This window comes from Eleutherodactylus coqui, chromosome 1 (assembly GCF_035609145.1).
Source record: "Eleutherodactylus coqui strain aEleCoq1 chromosome 1, aEleCoq1.hap1, whole genome shotgun sequence".
Lineage (NCBI taxonomy): Eukaryota > Metazoa > Chordata > Amphibia > Anura > Eleutherodactylidae > Eleutherodactylus > Eleutherodactylus coqui.
The window spans coordinates 208240199-208257648 of NC_089837.1; the positions used below are offsets into that span (position 1 = coordinate 208240199).

At 44.1% G+C, this 17450-nt stretch overlaps 1 protein-coding gene across 4 annotated transcripts in view; it reads left to right on the plus strand.

Moving 5' to 3' along the window:
- Nucleotides 1–955: 955 nt before the first annotated feature.
- The window catches only part of AIG1 (androgen induced 1), a 216415-nt gene continuing 199920 nt past the window's right edge, over nucleotides 956–17450 (plus strand). For 2 of the 4 annotated variants that reach the window (XM_066605461.1, XM_066605463.1), the window contains exon 1: nucleotides 971–1278. In XM_066605461.1, the coding sequence (XP_066461558.1) occupies nucleotides 1138–1278 (141 nt within the window). In that variant the 5' untranslated portion in view covers nucleotides 971–1137. Of the gene's footprint in view, nucleotides 1279–13107; nucleotides 13884–17450 lie in introns of those variants that run through there. The other 2 variants (XM_066605464.1, XM_066605462.1) reach the window with 2 other exon arrangements.

Sequence of the window (17450 nt, forward strand, 5' to 3'; positions counted from 1 at the left end):
CATCCATGTGTGCATTGTCCCGCACGCGGACGGGGTGTCTGTGTGGAGTCTGATGCAGGTTGCACTTGAAATGCTGGGGCTCAACTCGCACACAGTTGTATGAATGTGGCCTTAGGCCTCCCTCACACAGGAGGTCAGCAAAGCACCGCCATTTTACTTCCACCTTCGGCTCGACAGCAATCGATCGTTCTAAGAGGCTCCATTGAAGACAATGGGAACGTTATACCATAATTAGCGCGGCGCTGAAAATGCTACAGTAATCACAGAAAAAAGTGCCGTGTGAGGGAGGCCTTAAACTGCAGGATTTTAGGATTTTTTAAATATAGATCCTAACATGGAAAATGCAAAAAAACAAATCACCAATCTCTTAAACATATATTGACGGGCTCGTTCACATCAGCATCGGAGGTCCTTCCTGAACCTTTGTTGCCAAATTCCGTTCAAAAAGAGGCCGAACCGGCACAGCGCGATGCGTTACTTCATACTGTAAAAACACGGAAACTAAACAGCCCACGTTATATTTTTCGCCTTCCTCTGGATCAACATTGGGGGGTAATAGGCTGAACTGGACGGACAGATGTTATGCGGTGCCATTCGGTTCTGTCACAGACCGGACCAGCTCGGCAGGGGCTGCAATTTTCCGGCTCCCCAAACATAGCAGCAAACCAAACCCCCGAGTGGAGTCCTTGACATAAAACTAGATTTACACTAGAGCCCATGCTTTGCTGACACATTCCCGTCGGACCGAGCTCCTTGTAACGACACAATCCCCACAGAGAGCTGCCGGAAACCATAAGCCAGCGGCCGACACCGACAGCCGCCTCACCGGAAGAGACACCTCCCGCTAAATACCTCACAGCGGCTGACGTCACCGACCAGGACTCCGCCCTCCGTCACACGTCACCACGTCCTCCTCGCTCTCCCCGTCACTATGACAACCGTCCCCCATCCTCCTCCGGGCTGTGATGCTCAGTGCCGGCTGTGTATCCCCGCTCCCCCTCCCGTCTCTGCCATTCCCAAGACGCCAAATGAAGGAGGTAGTAAAATAAGAAGTGACATACACTATAGGGGAAGCGGGGAGGGGAGGGCTGCACGGCCGCTGCTGACCTCCTCTATTCCCCGGTGCTGTGGCCTGCCATGGCGCTGATCCCATGCCAGGTGCTGCGGGCCGCCATCCTGCTCTCATACCTGTCCGTGCTGTGCCACTACAAGGCGATAGAGATGCCCGCGCACCAGACCTATGGGGGCAGCTGGAAATTTCTCACCTTCATTGACTTGGTGAGTCAGGATCCTCGGCGGCCAGTGTCCAACGCATGTCCAGGACTACATACATGTAACTGCACACACATGTGCATGTCATCTGTCATTGTGTTGTTTACCATCACTGATACACAGGGGCTGCTGAGATATATGGTTCACAAGTACTGTATGCTGATATATATATATGTGTATACATATATATATATAATTACATGCTAATCAATTTGGCTTGTTGGGTGTCCTCTATGTGGGTATAGTAATGTTACCGGTTCTTACTGATCTGTCGCCAGCGCCGATGTGTCCGTTTAATTAAATACTTATTAGAATAAAGGGAAATGGGCGTACATAGATGGGGGAGCGCAGTGATCCCATTGGTTCTTGTATATGGTGGCTACTACTAGACATTGATGGCCTTCCGATTCCGCATTGGCCACACAACACTTCTCCTTAAGGCCCATTTAGACACAATGATTATCGCTCAAAATTCGCTCAAAAGCCGTCTTTTGAGCGATAATCATTGTGTCTAAATATGCGGCCATCGTGCACTATTCGTTCATCATTGTCTTTCAGCTAGCTAAAAGACAACGATGAGCCTTATCAATACCGCACACTGAGTTTTCAGCGGGATACCATTGTTTCAGCTGGTATCCCGCTCGGAGAACACAGCAGAAGTATGCAGAAGACAGCACCCCAGCCGTGTTCTGCATACCCCGCTCAGAGCACTCAGCTGTATACCAGCTGTGCACTCCGTGACCAGAGCAGGAGTGTGCAGAAGACAGTGCTCCAGCTGTGTTCTGCATACCCCGCTTGGAGCGCTCAGCTGTACACCAGCTGTGCGCTCTGTGAACACAGCAGGAGTATGCAGAAGACAGCGCTCGAGCTGTTTTCTGCATACCCCGCTTGGAGCGCTCAGCTGTATACATAGAAGTCAATGATGGGTGCACAAATACACACGCAATACGCAATGAGATGCATGAGACACTGCAATTCCACTGGAAAAGGACACATCTGGGACTAATTAGCCATTTCAATTAGTGCGTTTGTCTGCTGTTTGAATGAACATGCCCTGCGTGCAGAAAAATCACAGTAAAATATGCCGATGCGTGCCCAAAAAAGCCTCATTCAGTGCGTAAAAACACAGCACTGAGGCGGGGCAATTGCGCTCATGCCTGTATGAAGCCGGCCTTATCGGGAAGCTCATAATATTAATAACTGATGACCTATCCTCTCGCCACCCGGCACCCCCACTCATCAGCTTTTTCGTAGAGCCGCTACACGCCAGAAGCACCACCGCTCCGTGCATTGCTCAGCGCCTGGTATAGTACTGCAGCCTTGCTCTACTGAAGTGAATGGGAGACCCTGCAATACTATTCCGGGCCGCTGAACAAAGTACGGAGCTGCACTATTTCTGGCGCTCAACAACCTCGCTAACAGGTGTTGGACACCCGCTGATCTTTAATTGCTGACCTGTCCTGATCTTCTCCACTCGGATGGATCGTCCAGAGCCAGGCTCTGGTGTCACATATTGTCTTTTTTTTTTTGTTCTGTGCTGCAGATGTATTTTGTAGCTTTTTTTGTGACAAAACAAATGTATCCAGATGTTAGCCGAGGTGTACAATAATATACAAAAAGCCCTACAAACACTGTTATTTTACTGGCCGTTTTACTCACTTTTTTCAGGCCGTTTTCAGATGGCCGAAAAAGTTGAGTTACGCACAAATCTAACATGAATATGACCCCCTACTTTTGAATGGGGTCATACACATGAGCCATGTTTTTGTTTCTTTCCCACATCACATCGCACGCCCATTGTTGCCAATGGGGCCGGCAGCAGCGTTGCACCGTGCGCTAGGGGCTCGCAAGTGCGATGCTAGGTCTCCCCATTAAAAACAGTGGAAGACACTCCGCGCCCCTCCGCCGTGGCAGAGGATCGCTACTTCCCTGAAGTAATGTAAGTCACGCCCTGTATCAACGGGAAAATAGCATGTTGGCGAGTGTGATATCAGACCATGATTCACGGCTCGATATCGCGCTCACTCGTGTGAAGTTAAAGCACATATATACGCAACAATTATCACTCAAAATTCGCTCAAATGAGTGAAAGTGAGCGATAACTGCTATGTGTGAACTTGTGACCCTCACACAATATGCGTTCGTTTGCCATTTATCGCTGATTTATAGACTGCATAAAAATAGTTGTTAGTTCATTCGCTTGTTTACACAGCATTTGTTTAGTCTTTCAAATGACTTGATGGGAGGGCTCATTGTTTGCCCAGCCTCACACAATGACAGCAGAAGACAATAGCTTTTCTTCACACTAATTAAAATCCTCCCTCCTAGAGTTTCCCTCACATAAACACACTCCTACTGGAGCAAACAACATATACTTGTACAATGTTTGCATAGCTAATGAGGGAAATTGCAAGGACTTCAAAGGATTATCTTTACTTGTAAACGCTCAACATTTGAAAGCAAAAAAGTTAAGTTGTTCGTTCAAACGACAATCATTGCGTGTAAATGGGGCTTTAGCGTTGGTGCAGTTTTTGGGTTCATTGCATTTCTTTCAAAGCTGGCGCAAATAATAGCTGAAACCTACACCATCTCAAAGCAGGCGTAGATTTTATATTTGGTGTATGGACGGCTTCAAGATGCACCAAATGTATTGTGAGGCTTGCACTTCTTAATACATTGGTGACACATCATGCCAGTGCAACCTAGACCAGCGTTTAACGGTGTTTCCAATCCTCACTGTCAATCAAATTGAACATCACCCATTAACAGTGAGAGGTGCAGATTGGCTACTTGACAGGTTCAACTCTTCTTATTGAAACATTACTTGGGGAATGGGAAGGAGTAGAAAGAAGATTATCCTGCAGAGCCGCTTACCTGAGGACCTCATAGTGCCTCTTCACCTGGTGTATTTGTTTTGTAAAGTCAGTTCTTGGATGGTGTTTTTTTCTCATTCATTCTTTTTTTCCTGTGTTTTAGTTCTGACCTTTTTTAAAAAAAAAAAAAACACACATTTTTCCTCATAAACCCCTTTTAAATGGATAACATACACCTAAATACTACAGCCCGAGTAGCAGAGGGGAGGGTATATGTAGCAGCTTACTGGAGAGTATGGAGGACTCTAGAGCTTTTCAGCCTTAGGGACCCCCCGCCCCCCGGTGGAGAGGTGCGACCAGATGAAATATTTTCCTGATAATAGAACCATACACAGAGGTATGTTTAAACAGGTCGGAAGGTCTCCTATATAATGCTGTCAGCAGTTACATAGGGTCAAAACGGCTGACGGACTCCCTTTAAATTCTGATGGATTTGTTTCTGGGACAGGACATACCCTTTAATTTATATCAACGATTAGTGGCACAAGTTTGTGCTCACTATTCTACATTTACCTTTTAGGTCTGACCAAGAGCATTTTCGGCAAACAAGTGACTGATAAGAGATACTTTTTCTTGCAACTGTATATTGTTTGCAAACCATTTGTGAACCCTTTGCAATTATCTAGATTTCAGCATTGATTACTAATAGAGATGAGCGAACGTACTCGGATAAGCACTACTCGTCCGAGTAATGTGCCTTATCCGAGTACCACTGTACTCGTCTTGAAAGATTCGGGACGCGCTGCGGAGCGGGGAGCTGCAGGGGAGAGCGGGGAGGAACGGAGGGGAGATCTGTCTCTCCTTCTCTCCCGCCCGCTCTGCCCCGCTCCCCGCTGCGACTCACCTGTCAGCAGCGGAGCGCCCCGACGAGTAGTGCTTATCCGAGTACGTTCGCTCATCTCTAATTACTAATAAAATGTGGTGTGATATCTAAAGGCCCATTTAGACAGGACGATGCCTAACATTCGCCCCTGCATGCACTCGCTCCCTTGCTGTTGCACGGGAGCCAGTATCGCTGGCTCACATGGGGCGGCAGTATGGAGTGGAGCATGGGAGCACGAAGAGAGAAATCTCCAGCCTCCCCGCTGTCAGACAACGATACTAGCTCCCGTGCAGCGGCACGAAAGTGAGTATATGCAGGGACGAGTGTCGGGCATCTAAATGGGCCTTTAGTCACAGTTACTGTATAGACCAGTGTTTACCAGCCTTTTCAGTCTTGGGGTATCCCTAGGGAAGAAAATTTCCGCAGGGCACCCCTACCAAAAAAGGGAGAGGGGCGTATCACGACGTATGATTTAACCTCCGATATTCCGGGCACCTGGCGACCTCTGGTAATAACAACGCTGCAAGCTACTTCTACATCACCTGACCAGCGGTGCTCCGCTGACTAGAGGCCGTTGGGTGCCCAGTAAAGGAGGCGCTGAGAGTGCAAAGACTTAGGAGGTGAGAGAGAATGCGGTATCTTATGAAATCAGCTGCAGAAGCGCAGTTGATTTTGAGTCAAAATGCATACCGATGGTACGTATTTTAGCTCTGCGTCTTTTGAAGAAATGCGTATTTTGCCGCAGAATTTTCCATTGCGGAAAATCTGCAGCATTTCCGCTACGTGTACTAAGCGTAACCTAAAACTGGGTCCACACGGGGCTGATTTGACACGGGATGTCAGACGCAGACACGGAACGTCTGTATCAAAACCTGTGCCTTTTGTTGTGGGTTTTGATGCGGATTTTATCGCAAATTTTTGTGCGGAACGCACCCCGTTATTGAGAAAAGGTGAATTCCGCAGCGGAAACAGCGATAATATTTCTACACAGATTTTGTGCAGATTTTTTCCGCAAGTTGCTGCTACTGTAAATGCTGAGGAATTTTCATGCAGGCCCGCATGGAAATTACGCAGTAAGTCTGCTCTGTGTGGATCCAGGCTCAGCTCCCATGATTTCAGTGAAAGCTGCACCTGCAATTACGAGTGACGGCCACTACACTGGGGCACTGGCGCTGCCTGAAAAACCCATTTAATGACTGCTGAGTGATGCCTATCCTGGGAGCCGCGGCACTCCGGTTGGGGATCACCGGTACAGACAATCACAATCTAACCCTATAACACAAAAATAGATGTACTGTTCATGTGTTTTATTGAACACATTGAGAAAACATTCACAGTGCTTGGAGAAAAAGTAAGTGAACTGTTGATTTTAATAACTTGTAGATCCTAGGTTATTAAAATTTATCAGTAATCACCTCCACCAAATGTTTCCTGTAGCTGCAAATAAGATTTGAATAAAATTTAGGATGAAATTTGGACTATTCATAGAGCCTTGCGTGGTGCGGAGTGCTGAGGCAGCAGAAATGCAGTCCTAAGCTCTCGCTTATGACCTGAAGGTTGTAAGTTCAATCCCTGAATGGTTCAGGTAGCCAGCTCAAGGTTAACTCAGTCGTCCAGCCTTTCAAGATCAGTAAAATGAGTACCCAGCTTGCTGGGGGGTAATAAATAAATTACTTGAAAGCACTGTGGAATAAGTTGATGGTATACAAAATCATGTTTCTACCCTTTTTTAAATGCAATGGACACAGCATGGGCACCATGTTCCAATTAGAGGCACAGCATGGGGCATATTTTAATTAGGGGACCAGTATGTGGGCATATTTTAATTAGGGCACACAGTGTGGAGCATATTTTATTCAAGAAACCCCATATGTGATACTATTATTTTATGGGCACAGCATGTGAATGTGCAGCAAACTCTGTTGTGGTTGGAAGAAGTCATCATGACATCTGGACCATATGGAGAAGAAAAGGAAGAGAATGACTCAAATCTGAGATGATGTCAACTTCAATGTAAATGTTTATTCTTCCTCTGATTGTCTGATTAGTACTTTAGTCACTGTATAGTCTCCATAGTGATGTTGGATGGTAGCATTCTGGTTTGTCAAACAACAACACGGGAAAAATTCACTTTAAAAATCTGCACGGGTATCCTGTCCGTGTGATTCACACCCATAGGGAATCATTGGGCACCCGAAGATAACTAAATATCAGCTGATGTCAGTTTTCTGCGATTTTCCCGTATGGACGGCTTCCACTGCTTCCATTGGATAACACTGTGGCTGTGCCGCGGATAGGTGGGAAAGTAGATTTTTTTTAAAAAGCATGGTGGATGCATGCGGTATGCTGCTGGTGTGCCTGGATTAGTCCGCCGTGCAGAAGAAAAAAGATCCGTCCGCAATGGAGGAGACCCACGCCGCGTCCAGACAGGTGTGTAAATGACTTTTTTGGCGTCATGCCTGCGGGCATAGCTGGAAACCGCTGCGGGATTCTGCACTGGGAATCCATGTGTACCATTGTTAAGATTATGCTGGGAGTTGTAGTGTCACATGGTGCAAACTGATATTGCAGTGGGTTGACATGTATTTGCGATTTCGCTCTGTAATGAGCTTGGTTCTGCTGCTATATTTATGTAATGAGCTCATTTCTGCCACAGCACTTGTTTCAAGCTCAGTTCTGCTGCTGTATATATGTTATGAGCTTGGTTCTGTTGCTGTTTTTATGTTATCTTGGTTCTGGTGCCATATTTATGTTATGAGCTTCTGTTTTTATATCATGAAAGGTTGATGATAGGCTGATACTTATGGATTACTGCTGTGTGCTTTTCTCCCTGACTAAAATCTTCCGGTCAGCCCTTGCACAACAACGAGGCTATGTTATGCGGATCTAGGGTATTGTAATGTTGTCTGTTTAATACCATCAAAAGTTGTTAGAAGTACTGTTGTCCATAGCTGGATGCCATTTCAACTACCGCTTCCATTTTTGTTTACTTTTAAACTTAGTTACATAGTTTATTTGACTGACATTGGTGACTATTAAGTGATATGACAGTTATACTTCATTTGGTAGCTTTTACTGGTACCTTGGGTTAAGAATGCCTGAGCTTGTGAGCTTCTTGACTTGCGAGCCGGTTCTCTCCTGAATTTTTGCTCTGCTTTAAGAGCAAAAACTCGGGTTACGAGCCAGCTCACAAGCTAAGGCTCGGTGGGAGGTCTAATACTCACTTACCACCGGCGTTCTGAGCCTCGCGATTGGCCTGCGGCGCGGCAGCAGGCTGCTGCGTCCTCCTCCACGGCCAACAGAGCATTTCTTCCTGGAAGCGGTGCTTGAATACCCCGCCTCCAGCAAGCTAATGCTGTGATAATGTTTAGAAAAAGAGATTTTCATCCCACCTTAGACAGCTTCTAGCTCCTGGTTCCATACAGCAGGTGCGTCTCCAAGTGGTTGTGCAGCCTTGCGGTCACTTTGGCTTTCTTTCACAAGTAAATTCCATGGGGTGTGGCCTGATGCAGACCAGGATGGACGTGCTGATTTAGGCTCCGCTCTTTCTAAGCCTTAAAAGCTACGATACAGCAACCCCAGCACAGCTCTAACACCGGGAGAGATACCTCTTACCCCGCTGAACATCATGCCCAAAAGGAGGAACTCAAAAGCACCTTTACAAAAGGTATGAGATTTTTTCTCCTCCCGCGGCTCGGGACAACAGCAGCCTGCCAGCAAAGATGGCTCCGTGCCAGACACGAGCCCCGGAGCAGGAACAACAAGACAGCGATCCTCTGCATCTCCCTCCGATGACGCAGCTGTCAGCATGGACGGAAGGGAGCTGCTTAGCGGTGGAACTCCAGAGGCTTTCCCACGGAATGGGGTGAGTGATAACGCCGAAAGGCCCGACATCAGCACGCCAGACACACCTAAAATGGCGCCGGAGAGCTCACACTCCCAGTCTTTGCACTCATCTCCCTCCACAAGCCCTGAGAAACAAAGACCTCGTCTCTCCCCCTCATCTAGCCCACACTTACTGTCAGACACAACGGGAGAAGATCTAATTAACAATGTCCCATCATCCAGCCTCCCAGCATCAGAGGACTTTATTAAAAATATGATGCTGGCCCTGCATAGCTCCCTCCAAAAGGACATAAAAGCCTTGTCTGCCTCATTCAATAGCTCCGTACAGGAACTAGAGATGCGAACGGACCACATTGAGACAAAAATTGGAGAAATTACAGCCACCCATAACAACTTAATAGACGCTCATTACAATCTAGAAGAGGAAGTGGAATCTCTAAAAAATAAGCTAACCGACTTGGAGGATAGGAGTAGAAGGAATAACGTTAAATTCAGAGGCATCCCAGAAAACGTAACTCAGGCAGACTTGAAAAATTATCTCACTAAACTAATCAAAACCATCCTTCCTAATGCCATGGAGCAAGACTGCATCATTGATAGAGCTCATAGATTGGTAAAACCGAGTTTCCTACCAGACTCTATTCCACGTGACGTAATCGCGAGACTCAATTTTTACCACATAAAAGAAGATTTAATGTTATCTGCCAGAAACTCTCGCTCTCTCCCACCTCCATATGCTAATTTCAGTCTCTTCACAGACCTATCACAATCTACAATCCGAGCTAGAAAGACTTTCTCTCAAGTGACTGCTGCCTTAAGATGCGCGAAAATCCCTTATAAGTGGGGCTTCCCTGCAAAAATATTAATTCACAAAAACAATGCAATGCACATAATCTCAACTCCAGAAGCTGGAGAGAAAATACTATTAAAATGGGATATCCTGATCCCAGAAAACCCGCAATCAGTTAAACCTCAAAGATCCCAAAAGGCTTTCACTCGCCATACGCTGCCATCTACTCCACCACGAGGGGAACAACTTACTCCAGAATGACTCCCAATGGAACTGCTAAGCTGGACTTACTAAGTTACGTGAGTTACATAAAAGACTTACACTGCAAGGCGAACTTTCTGTCCCCCCAAAAGTACCAGGTTTTAAATGCCTGATTTTTCACACTGGTTTACATGTTTCATGTTTCAGGTCTTCAAGCGATTATTTGAAAGATTTTTCTCATATCTCTAACTGATAGAAGACTTGTGTTTAGTATTCAGTGTTTTGAACTGCATGTTCTGTTTGTTAAATATGCTGCCAAAATAACTCCAAACAAAGAAATATTTTACATAACATACTATGTCTATTAAGATATATTCACAAAATGTGAAGGGTCTAAACACACCCTTCAAAAGGATGATGATATGAAAAAACACAAAAACGTCCAACGCAGATGTGCTATTTCTCCAAGAGACGCACTTTACACAACAAACAAGTCTCAAATTTTCAAACAAACTGTTTCCCCAAATTTTTTCAGCAAATGCCCAAAATAAAAAAGATGCGGAAGTATTAATTGCCTTAAGGCCTTAGTCACACGGGCGTTTTTTCAAGCGATTTGCGGATCGCATGACGGATGCGCATCTGCAAATCGCGTGACTGATGCGCGCAAGTCGCCCGCAAATCCCCCGAAAATCTGCTCCTAGCCGCGTTTCATTAGAAACGGGCCGGAGCTGTCCAGCACATTGCATTCAATGGAGACGGCAATAGAGCCGGCTCCATTTAAAGCAATGCGCTGCGGGCGAGCCCGGGATGAATTGTCGGGAAGGGCTTAAATATATAAGCCCTTCCCTGCAATTCATCCTAAAATGTGTAAAAATAAAAAATATATATATACTCACCTTCTCCCGGCAGCCGGAGCTCCGCGCGGCCGTCCTGCAGTGGGTGTGAAGGGGGTGTGAGTCAGACCTGCCCCCTGGCCCGGATGGCCTATCCAACGAATATTATAAAATTTTCGCCTCTATCTTGTCCCCACATTTAACCAACATTTTTAACGACTCAATGGCAAAAGGAGCAATGCCGGAGGAAATGTTACAGGCCACAATAATTATGCTACCTAAACCAGGAAAGCCCCTACCACCTCAGCAAACTTTAGACCTATATCGCTATATCGCTGTTAAATACAGATACAAAATTGTACTCCAAAATATTAGCAATAAGACTATTAGAGGTTTTACCTGTAGTCATACATAACGACCAAGTGGGGTTCACGAAGGGCAGAAATGCTACAGATGGTGCACGGAGAACTCAGAACCTGGTGGAGTTGATGGGCTCGAGTCGGACGCCTTCTCTCCTCCTTTCCCTGAATGCAGAGAAGGCGTTCGATAGGGTCCATTGGGGGTTTGCCTTTGCTGTCCTCAGGAAATTTGGAGTGGGGGACAACTTTTTCGATGCAGTACAGGCCCTGTATGCGAGACCCTCCGCCAGGATTCTGGTGGACAGAGCCTTATCTTCCCCCTTCTATATATCCAATGGAACCCGTCAGGGATGCCCTCTCTCCCCTTTGTTATTCGTCATGATCATTGAGCCTTTGGCAGAATCAATTAGAATGCACGCAAAGATCAGAGGGTTCCCGATCAGTTTAAGACAACATAAAATTGGACTTTTTGCCGACGATATTCTTCTATATCTATCTGACCCTCTAAACTCCTTGAGAGCGGTTCGCGACTGTATCTCACAATTTAGCCACGCTTCCTACTACAAATTGAACTCAGACAAATCATTAATTCTGGGAATCAACGTAGACAAGTAAATTCCATAAAAGGGGAGGGACTGGTATGTCAAACTTGCTGCTTTATTGTTTAAAATATGTGCATATTCACAGATAAAGAAGGACCGGTTTTAATTCTAACCAATCACAGCCATTGAATGATTGCGATCATAAGTTCGCATGTTCAAGTTCTCTGCAGGGAGATAAAAAAGTAAAAATGGTTAATAAAAAACAACGTAAAAAAAGTAAAATACAAATGATTTGCACACTTTTCCCCGTTTGTTTAAAAAAAAAAAAATTAAATCTTTTGTGTGGTATCGTCACATCTGTAAAGAACTGTACAATAAATGAAACACTTTTTATCCTGCATGGCAAGCGCTAAAAAGAAAAAAAGGGAGTCAAAATGATTATTTTGTTCACTTTGCCTTACAAAAAAATACGTACCGCAAAATGGTATGAATAAAAACTACAGCTGGTCGTGCAAAAAATAAGTCCTCACAGTGCTCCATCCATGCAAAAATAAAAAAAAATTCAGAATTTTAAATGCAACAATGCAAATGAGAAAAAAGGACTTCCAAGAAATAAGGGTTTCCATTGTGCAAAAGTGGAAAAACGTTAAAAAATAGTGTAATTTTGGTATTGTGGTGATCATACCAACAGGCATAAAAAATGTATCATGTCATTTACGGCTCACTCACACGGGCATAATTTTTCTGCATATTACACATGTAATACGCAGCGCTAAAACACTATTGACTTACATTGATTCACTCCTAAATTTTTCATACCATGTCCTATTTTTGGATGTAAGAGTCCCATTGAAGCTTAAATGCTTAAAAAACAGATTGAATAGACATGTAACATGTAAATGCTTAAAAAACACATTGAATACACATGTAACATGTATTTGATGTGTTTTTTGCGCATGTTGCTAGGAGATCTTGCAGGGAATTAAAAAGAAGAAAAAAAGGAACCACAGGAAGTGGTTTACTGACAGGTTTGCAGAGGAGTGCACATAGCTACGAGCACATGGCTCATAAAAGCTACTTAAATTGAAAAAAAAGGCTCTTCTTGATTGAGGCAAACTTATAGCCTTCCTGCACGAGCGCCCTGTCATCTGGGATACCAACGGGGCTGACTATCAAGAAAGACAAGGAAAAGATCTTGGTGAGTACACATTTTTGGTTGTTGTTTTTGTGCTGCTTATTTTTAATTATTTTTTGGGTGTTGGTTGTTGTTCTTTAGATAAATAAAACGGCATTTGAAATGTTTTTTTAATTATTGTTTCTCTTTTTGGGCCGTGGATGAACTTAAAACGAAATGGCGCAGTGCACGCTACCAGTTCCGTCGAAAATATACATCCAAGGGCAAGAGTTGTTCTGGAAAAGCAAAAAAAAGACCATTTGTTTATTATAAGGAACTTGTGTTTCTGGCGCCAACAATGGACCTTCGCCTGTATGTATTATGTCTGCGGTTTTATCTTACTTGTGACTAGTACGTGCCCGAATTAACACGCAATTTCTCTCTTTCAATACAGCACACGTGACAGCATGGAAGATTTGGAAGAGGATGTGGAGGACAATGCGGTAAATGAGGCAATCTCACCAGCAACAGCATCAACAGGACTGTTGGAGGCCACTGAGGAAGGCCTGGAGCCAAGTCAAGCAACAGCACAAGGCAGTCCTCAGATGGCCAGTACTGAAACCCCCTCCCAGCTAGAGAGACAGGGTATCAGCTGCAGCAAGTACTGCCCCGTGTTTGAGTTACTCTAGGCCAGATAGAGTGAAGACTAGGTGGATGCCTTGGGCCGCTTTGTCAAACCATAATGTAAGGAAGGTGCTAGAACTACATGATGCGCATTTTAGAAGCTTGCACGCCCTCCTCCATGCCACATGATTTGTTTGCGGCCATGGGCATATTAATGCCACCAACCTTCCCCACCCACACACTACAAGCAACACTTATATAAAGTTCCATGTACCGACAAGGGTTTCAGGAGCATGCTCCCCATGTGGCGACCGATATGCCAGTACTGTATCCTGGTTGAGTTATTCACGGCCACAGACTGCACACCCTACAGGCAGTAACCGCCATTCCCGAATGCCAGCCCAGCCATATTGGCTCTGATTCAGGACCCACAATTTCCCAAACATCTGAGGCTGTCATCTGTTATATTAACCGTTAATATTTTAATTATTGTGTTTGTTCTTCAAAATTTTCATCATAGAGACTTTTGCCCTCTGTTGTGGCATGTTATTTTATTATTTTCTTCCTTTTTTTACAAGACCAAATAAATGTTATTCTTTAAATTTAGGAGATTGTCTCTTTTTTATATTGTAACACATGGCCATTTTAGGCGGGATGACTGGCGTGCACTTAAGCGCCCAACAGCCATTCCACAGGGTACACCCTGACTCTCACTCCTGTGATTTGGTGCCCTTTATGGGACATCTTGCGATGTCTTGATATAGAGCACGATATATAAGAATCAAGGGTCCTCATTGTCTTGTGAGTCCATACCTCAAAAAATAAAATCCATAGCTAAAAAAAACTAAAACAGAAAGCCGTTTACAAAAACAAAAAAGACATGTTGTTGACCAGGCAAAAAGTGTGCAGAATCATGATGGCTTGGATTACCACATTCCATAGTGCTCAAGAAGACTCACCACTTACTGGTAAGAATCCCGAAGGCATATTTAATGAATATTGGTGTCTGACCTGCTGCACATAAAGGGGTGAAGCACAGGGGGTTGTCAGGCCAAAGTCCTCATCCGACACAATAACAAATGGGGTTATTGGTCCTGAAAAATCTGGATCTGGCAGGGACAGCTGGTTGGAAAGAAGCCAGTGACTCATTCTGGAAGCTCTGAAATGAAGCATCCGTAGTGCTCCCATAGGACCCGATATCAACAATATAAATCGATAGTTACTATCAGCAAGAGTAAACAGAACTACCGAAAACTACTGTTTATAATCGTAATATCGGGACGCTGACTGTGAAGGCTTCTTAACACGGATGTGCTTGCCATCCAGTGCCCCGATGTAGTTGAGAAACTGCGCTGCAGCTTGAAAATCAAAGGACTTTACCTGTGTCCAAATCATATCACAGGTCTTACTGATTATTCCAGTACTGTTCACCCGCAGTGATCATGTGAGAAACGTGATCGCTGCACCCACGTACTGGCCACAGCAATGACATGAGCGCTTTACAGGAAGTCAGTGGGTGAACAGTGCGATACTAAGTGTGAACTGCGGGGGCACTAAGCAGGAGGAGCTACACAGGTGAGTATATCTTTTTTTAAAATGATATTGTATATGAAGGTCATTCTTGATGAGTGGAGGGCTGGAGACTATATGGCCATTATTACTGAGTGGGCTCTGTGGAGGGCATTATTACTGAGAGGGGGGTTATATGGGGCATTATTACTGAATGGGCCCTGTGAGAGGCATTATTACTCAGTGGAAGCCTCTATGGAGCATTATTACTGAGTGGGGCATAAGCATAAGGCCTACCTCACAGTAATATTACATTTCAGCAGATCTTTGGCTCTAGAGAATTAGCAAATCTCCCAATGACTGGCAAAGAGGGATATGGAGATAAATTATGAGGTCCGGCCCAGAAGATGGAAGGACCAAGGGGCCACTCTATCAACTTCTTTAGTATGCTTTTGAATCTATGTACCAAGTGGCTGAGGTTTGAACATGAAGACTTCAAATAGTTGCTCAAGGATTCAGAAGCACCTGGAAGTTTTAAATGTTTACTATAAATCTTGTATTGCTTGATAAAAATGTAATTGTGTTATTGGACGTACTGTAGACGGGTGTATTTACCAACTTTTGTTATTAAACTTTTTTTTTAGTGCTTCTCATGCTTTTACTTTTTTTTGCTAAATTATCGCTGGAGTAGTTTTGCTTAGCTGCCTTAACCAGGCATTTTTCGATTTTATGTTGTTTCATCTCCACACTTCAAAAGCCATAGCTTTATTTTTCTCTCAGCATAGTCATATGAAGGTATGTTTTTTTGGCAGACAAGATTTATTTTTTAATGGTATCACTTAATGCATTACAAAACTTATAAAAACACTTTATATTGAGTGAAATGAACAAAAGTACAATTGTATCATTATTTTTGGTTTTCTTTTTCACCACAACTGTGCTGTAAAAATGAAATCCTAACTTTATTCTGCAGGTTACTACAATTATGACAATAACGAATTTCTGTATGTTTTAAAAATAAACACTTTCAAAAAAATTGCTCTGTGTTGGCATATTCTGAGGAGCAACCTATTGATACACTGTGATTATTTTTGCATGGGTCTGATGAGGCTATGGAGTGATTCTATCTTTCTAAAAGCTTAGATGCCGCAGACAGCATTGACAGTGGTATCTAAGTGGTTGAACAGCAATGATTGGCATCGTCTTCAACAAGAACTGTTTCCGGCAGTGTCACCTGTGTAACATAGCCAACACCCATCAGGTATGGAGTGAGATTGACTCCCAAGCCTGCTCCATACTCCAAACCTATGGGTATACACTTCCTAGGTCTTTTAGGTGTAGTTATACGTTATAATCATAGAATGGTAGAGTTGGAAGGGACCCCCAGGGTCATCAGGTCCAATCCCTGCTCAGTGCAGGATCACTAAATCATCTAATATACATGAGTCTATATAGCACAGTGTGATCATCTTGGCCATATTATAACGGAGTTTTCTTTATGTTATTATTATTTCTTCCTCCTGCATCAGGCAATCTTTGTTTGTTCAAGGTTAAAATAATCGGTTATATAAGTATTGGTCCAGTTGAAGCAATCTTGAAACAGGTTTACAAGTGTGAATGACCAGAATATAGAAGTACATATTATATTTTAATATCAACAAGAAAGGGAAAAATGTGAACCTTTTTTTTTCCTTTTGTAGATATATCCCACATTGTTTAGGCGCACATATTAACAAGGTCTGATGCTGGTCATTCTGTTACTTAGCATTAGAGACTTATTATATTTCAGATTGTGTCTTTCACCACTAGCGCTGCGTTCTGAATCACAAGGCATTTTTTGTAAACAGAATTTAATTATAAACCATATGCAATGGCAGATGTAAAGGTCTGCATTAGTTGTTCCTTTGAGATCACCAGGAAAATAAGACAACATGCTGTGAAAATGTGCTTGACCTTAATTTGCTTGCGAAAGCTGTACAAAGTGTTGAAAATTTGCATGCAGCACAGGGCATAAGTTCTCCCACTCCAAACGATTGTAGCATCCAAGCCTTAAGGATTATATGAATCATCCTGAAAGCATTTACCTTGCTGTATAGTCACACAGCAGTGTGGTGTGCAATTGTGCCATTCACACAGGGAAATCAGCCAACCTTTTCATCTGTACATGGATATTAGTTATATAAAAATTAGAGATGAGCGAACGCGTTCGTCCGAGCTTGATATTCGTGCGAATATTAGGGTGTTCGGGATGTTCGTTATTCGTGACGAACACCATGCGGTGTTCTGGTTACTTTCACTTCCTTCCCTGAGACGTTAGCGCGCTTTTCTGGCCAATTGAAAGACAGGGAAGGCATTACAACTTCCCCCTGCAACGTTTAAGCCCTATACCACCCCCCTGCTGTGAGTGGCTGGCGAGATCAGGTGTTCGCCTAATATAAAAGTCGGCCCCTCCCGCGGCTCGCCTCAGATGCGGTGTGAGTTAGATGAGGGACAGTGCTGTTTATACCGGAGCTGCTGTAGGGAAAGAATTGGTAGTTAGTGTAGGCTTCAAGACCCCCCAAAGGTCCTTATTAGGGCCACTGATAGCTGTGTGTTGGCTGCTGTTAGCAGTGGGATTTTTTTTTTTCTCAAAGTCGCCTCTGCAGACCGTTGCACCTGGCATTA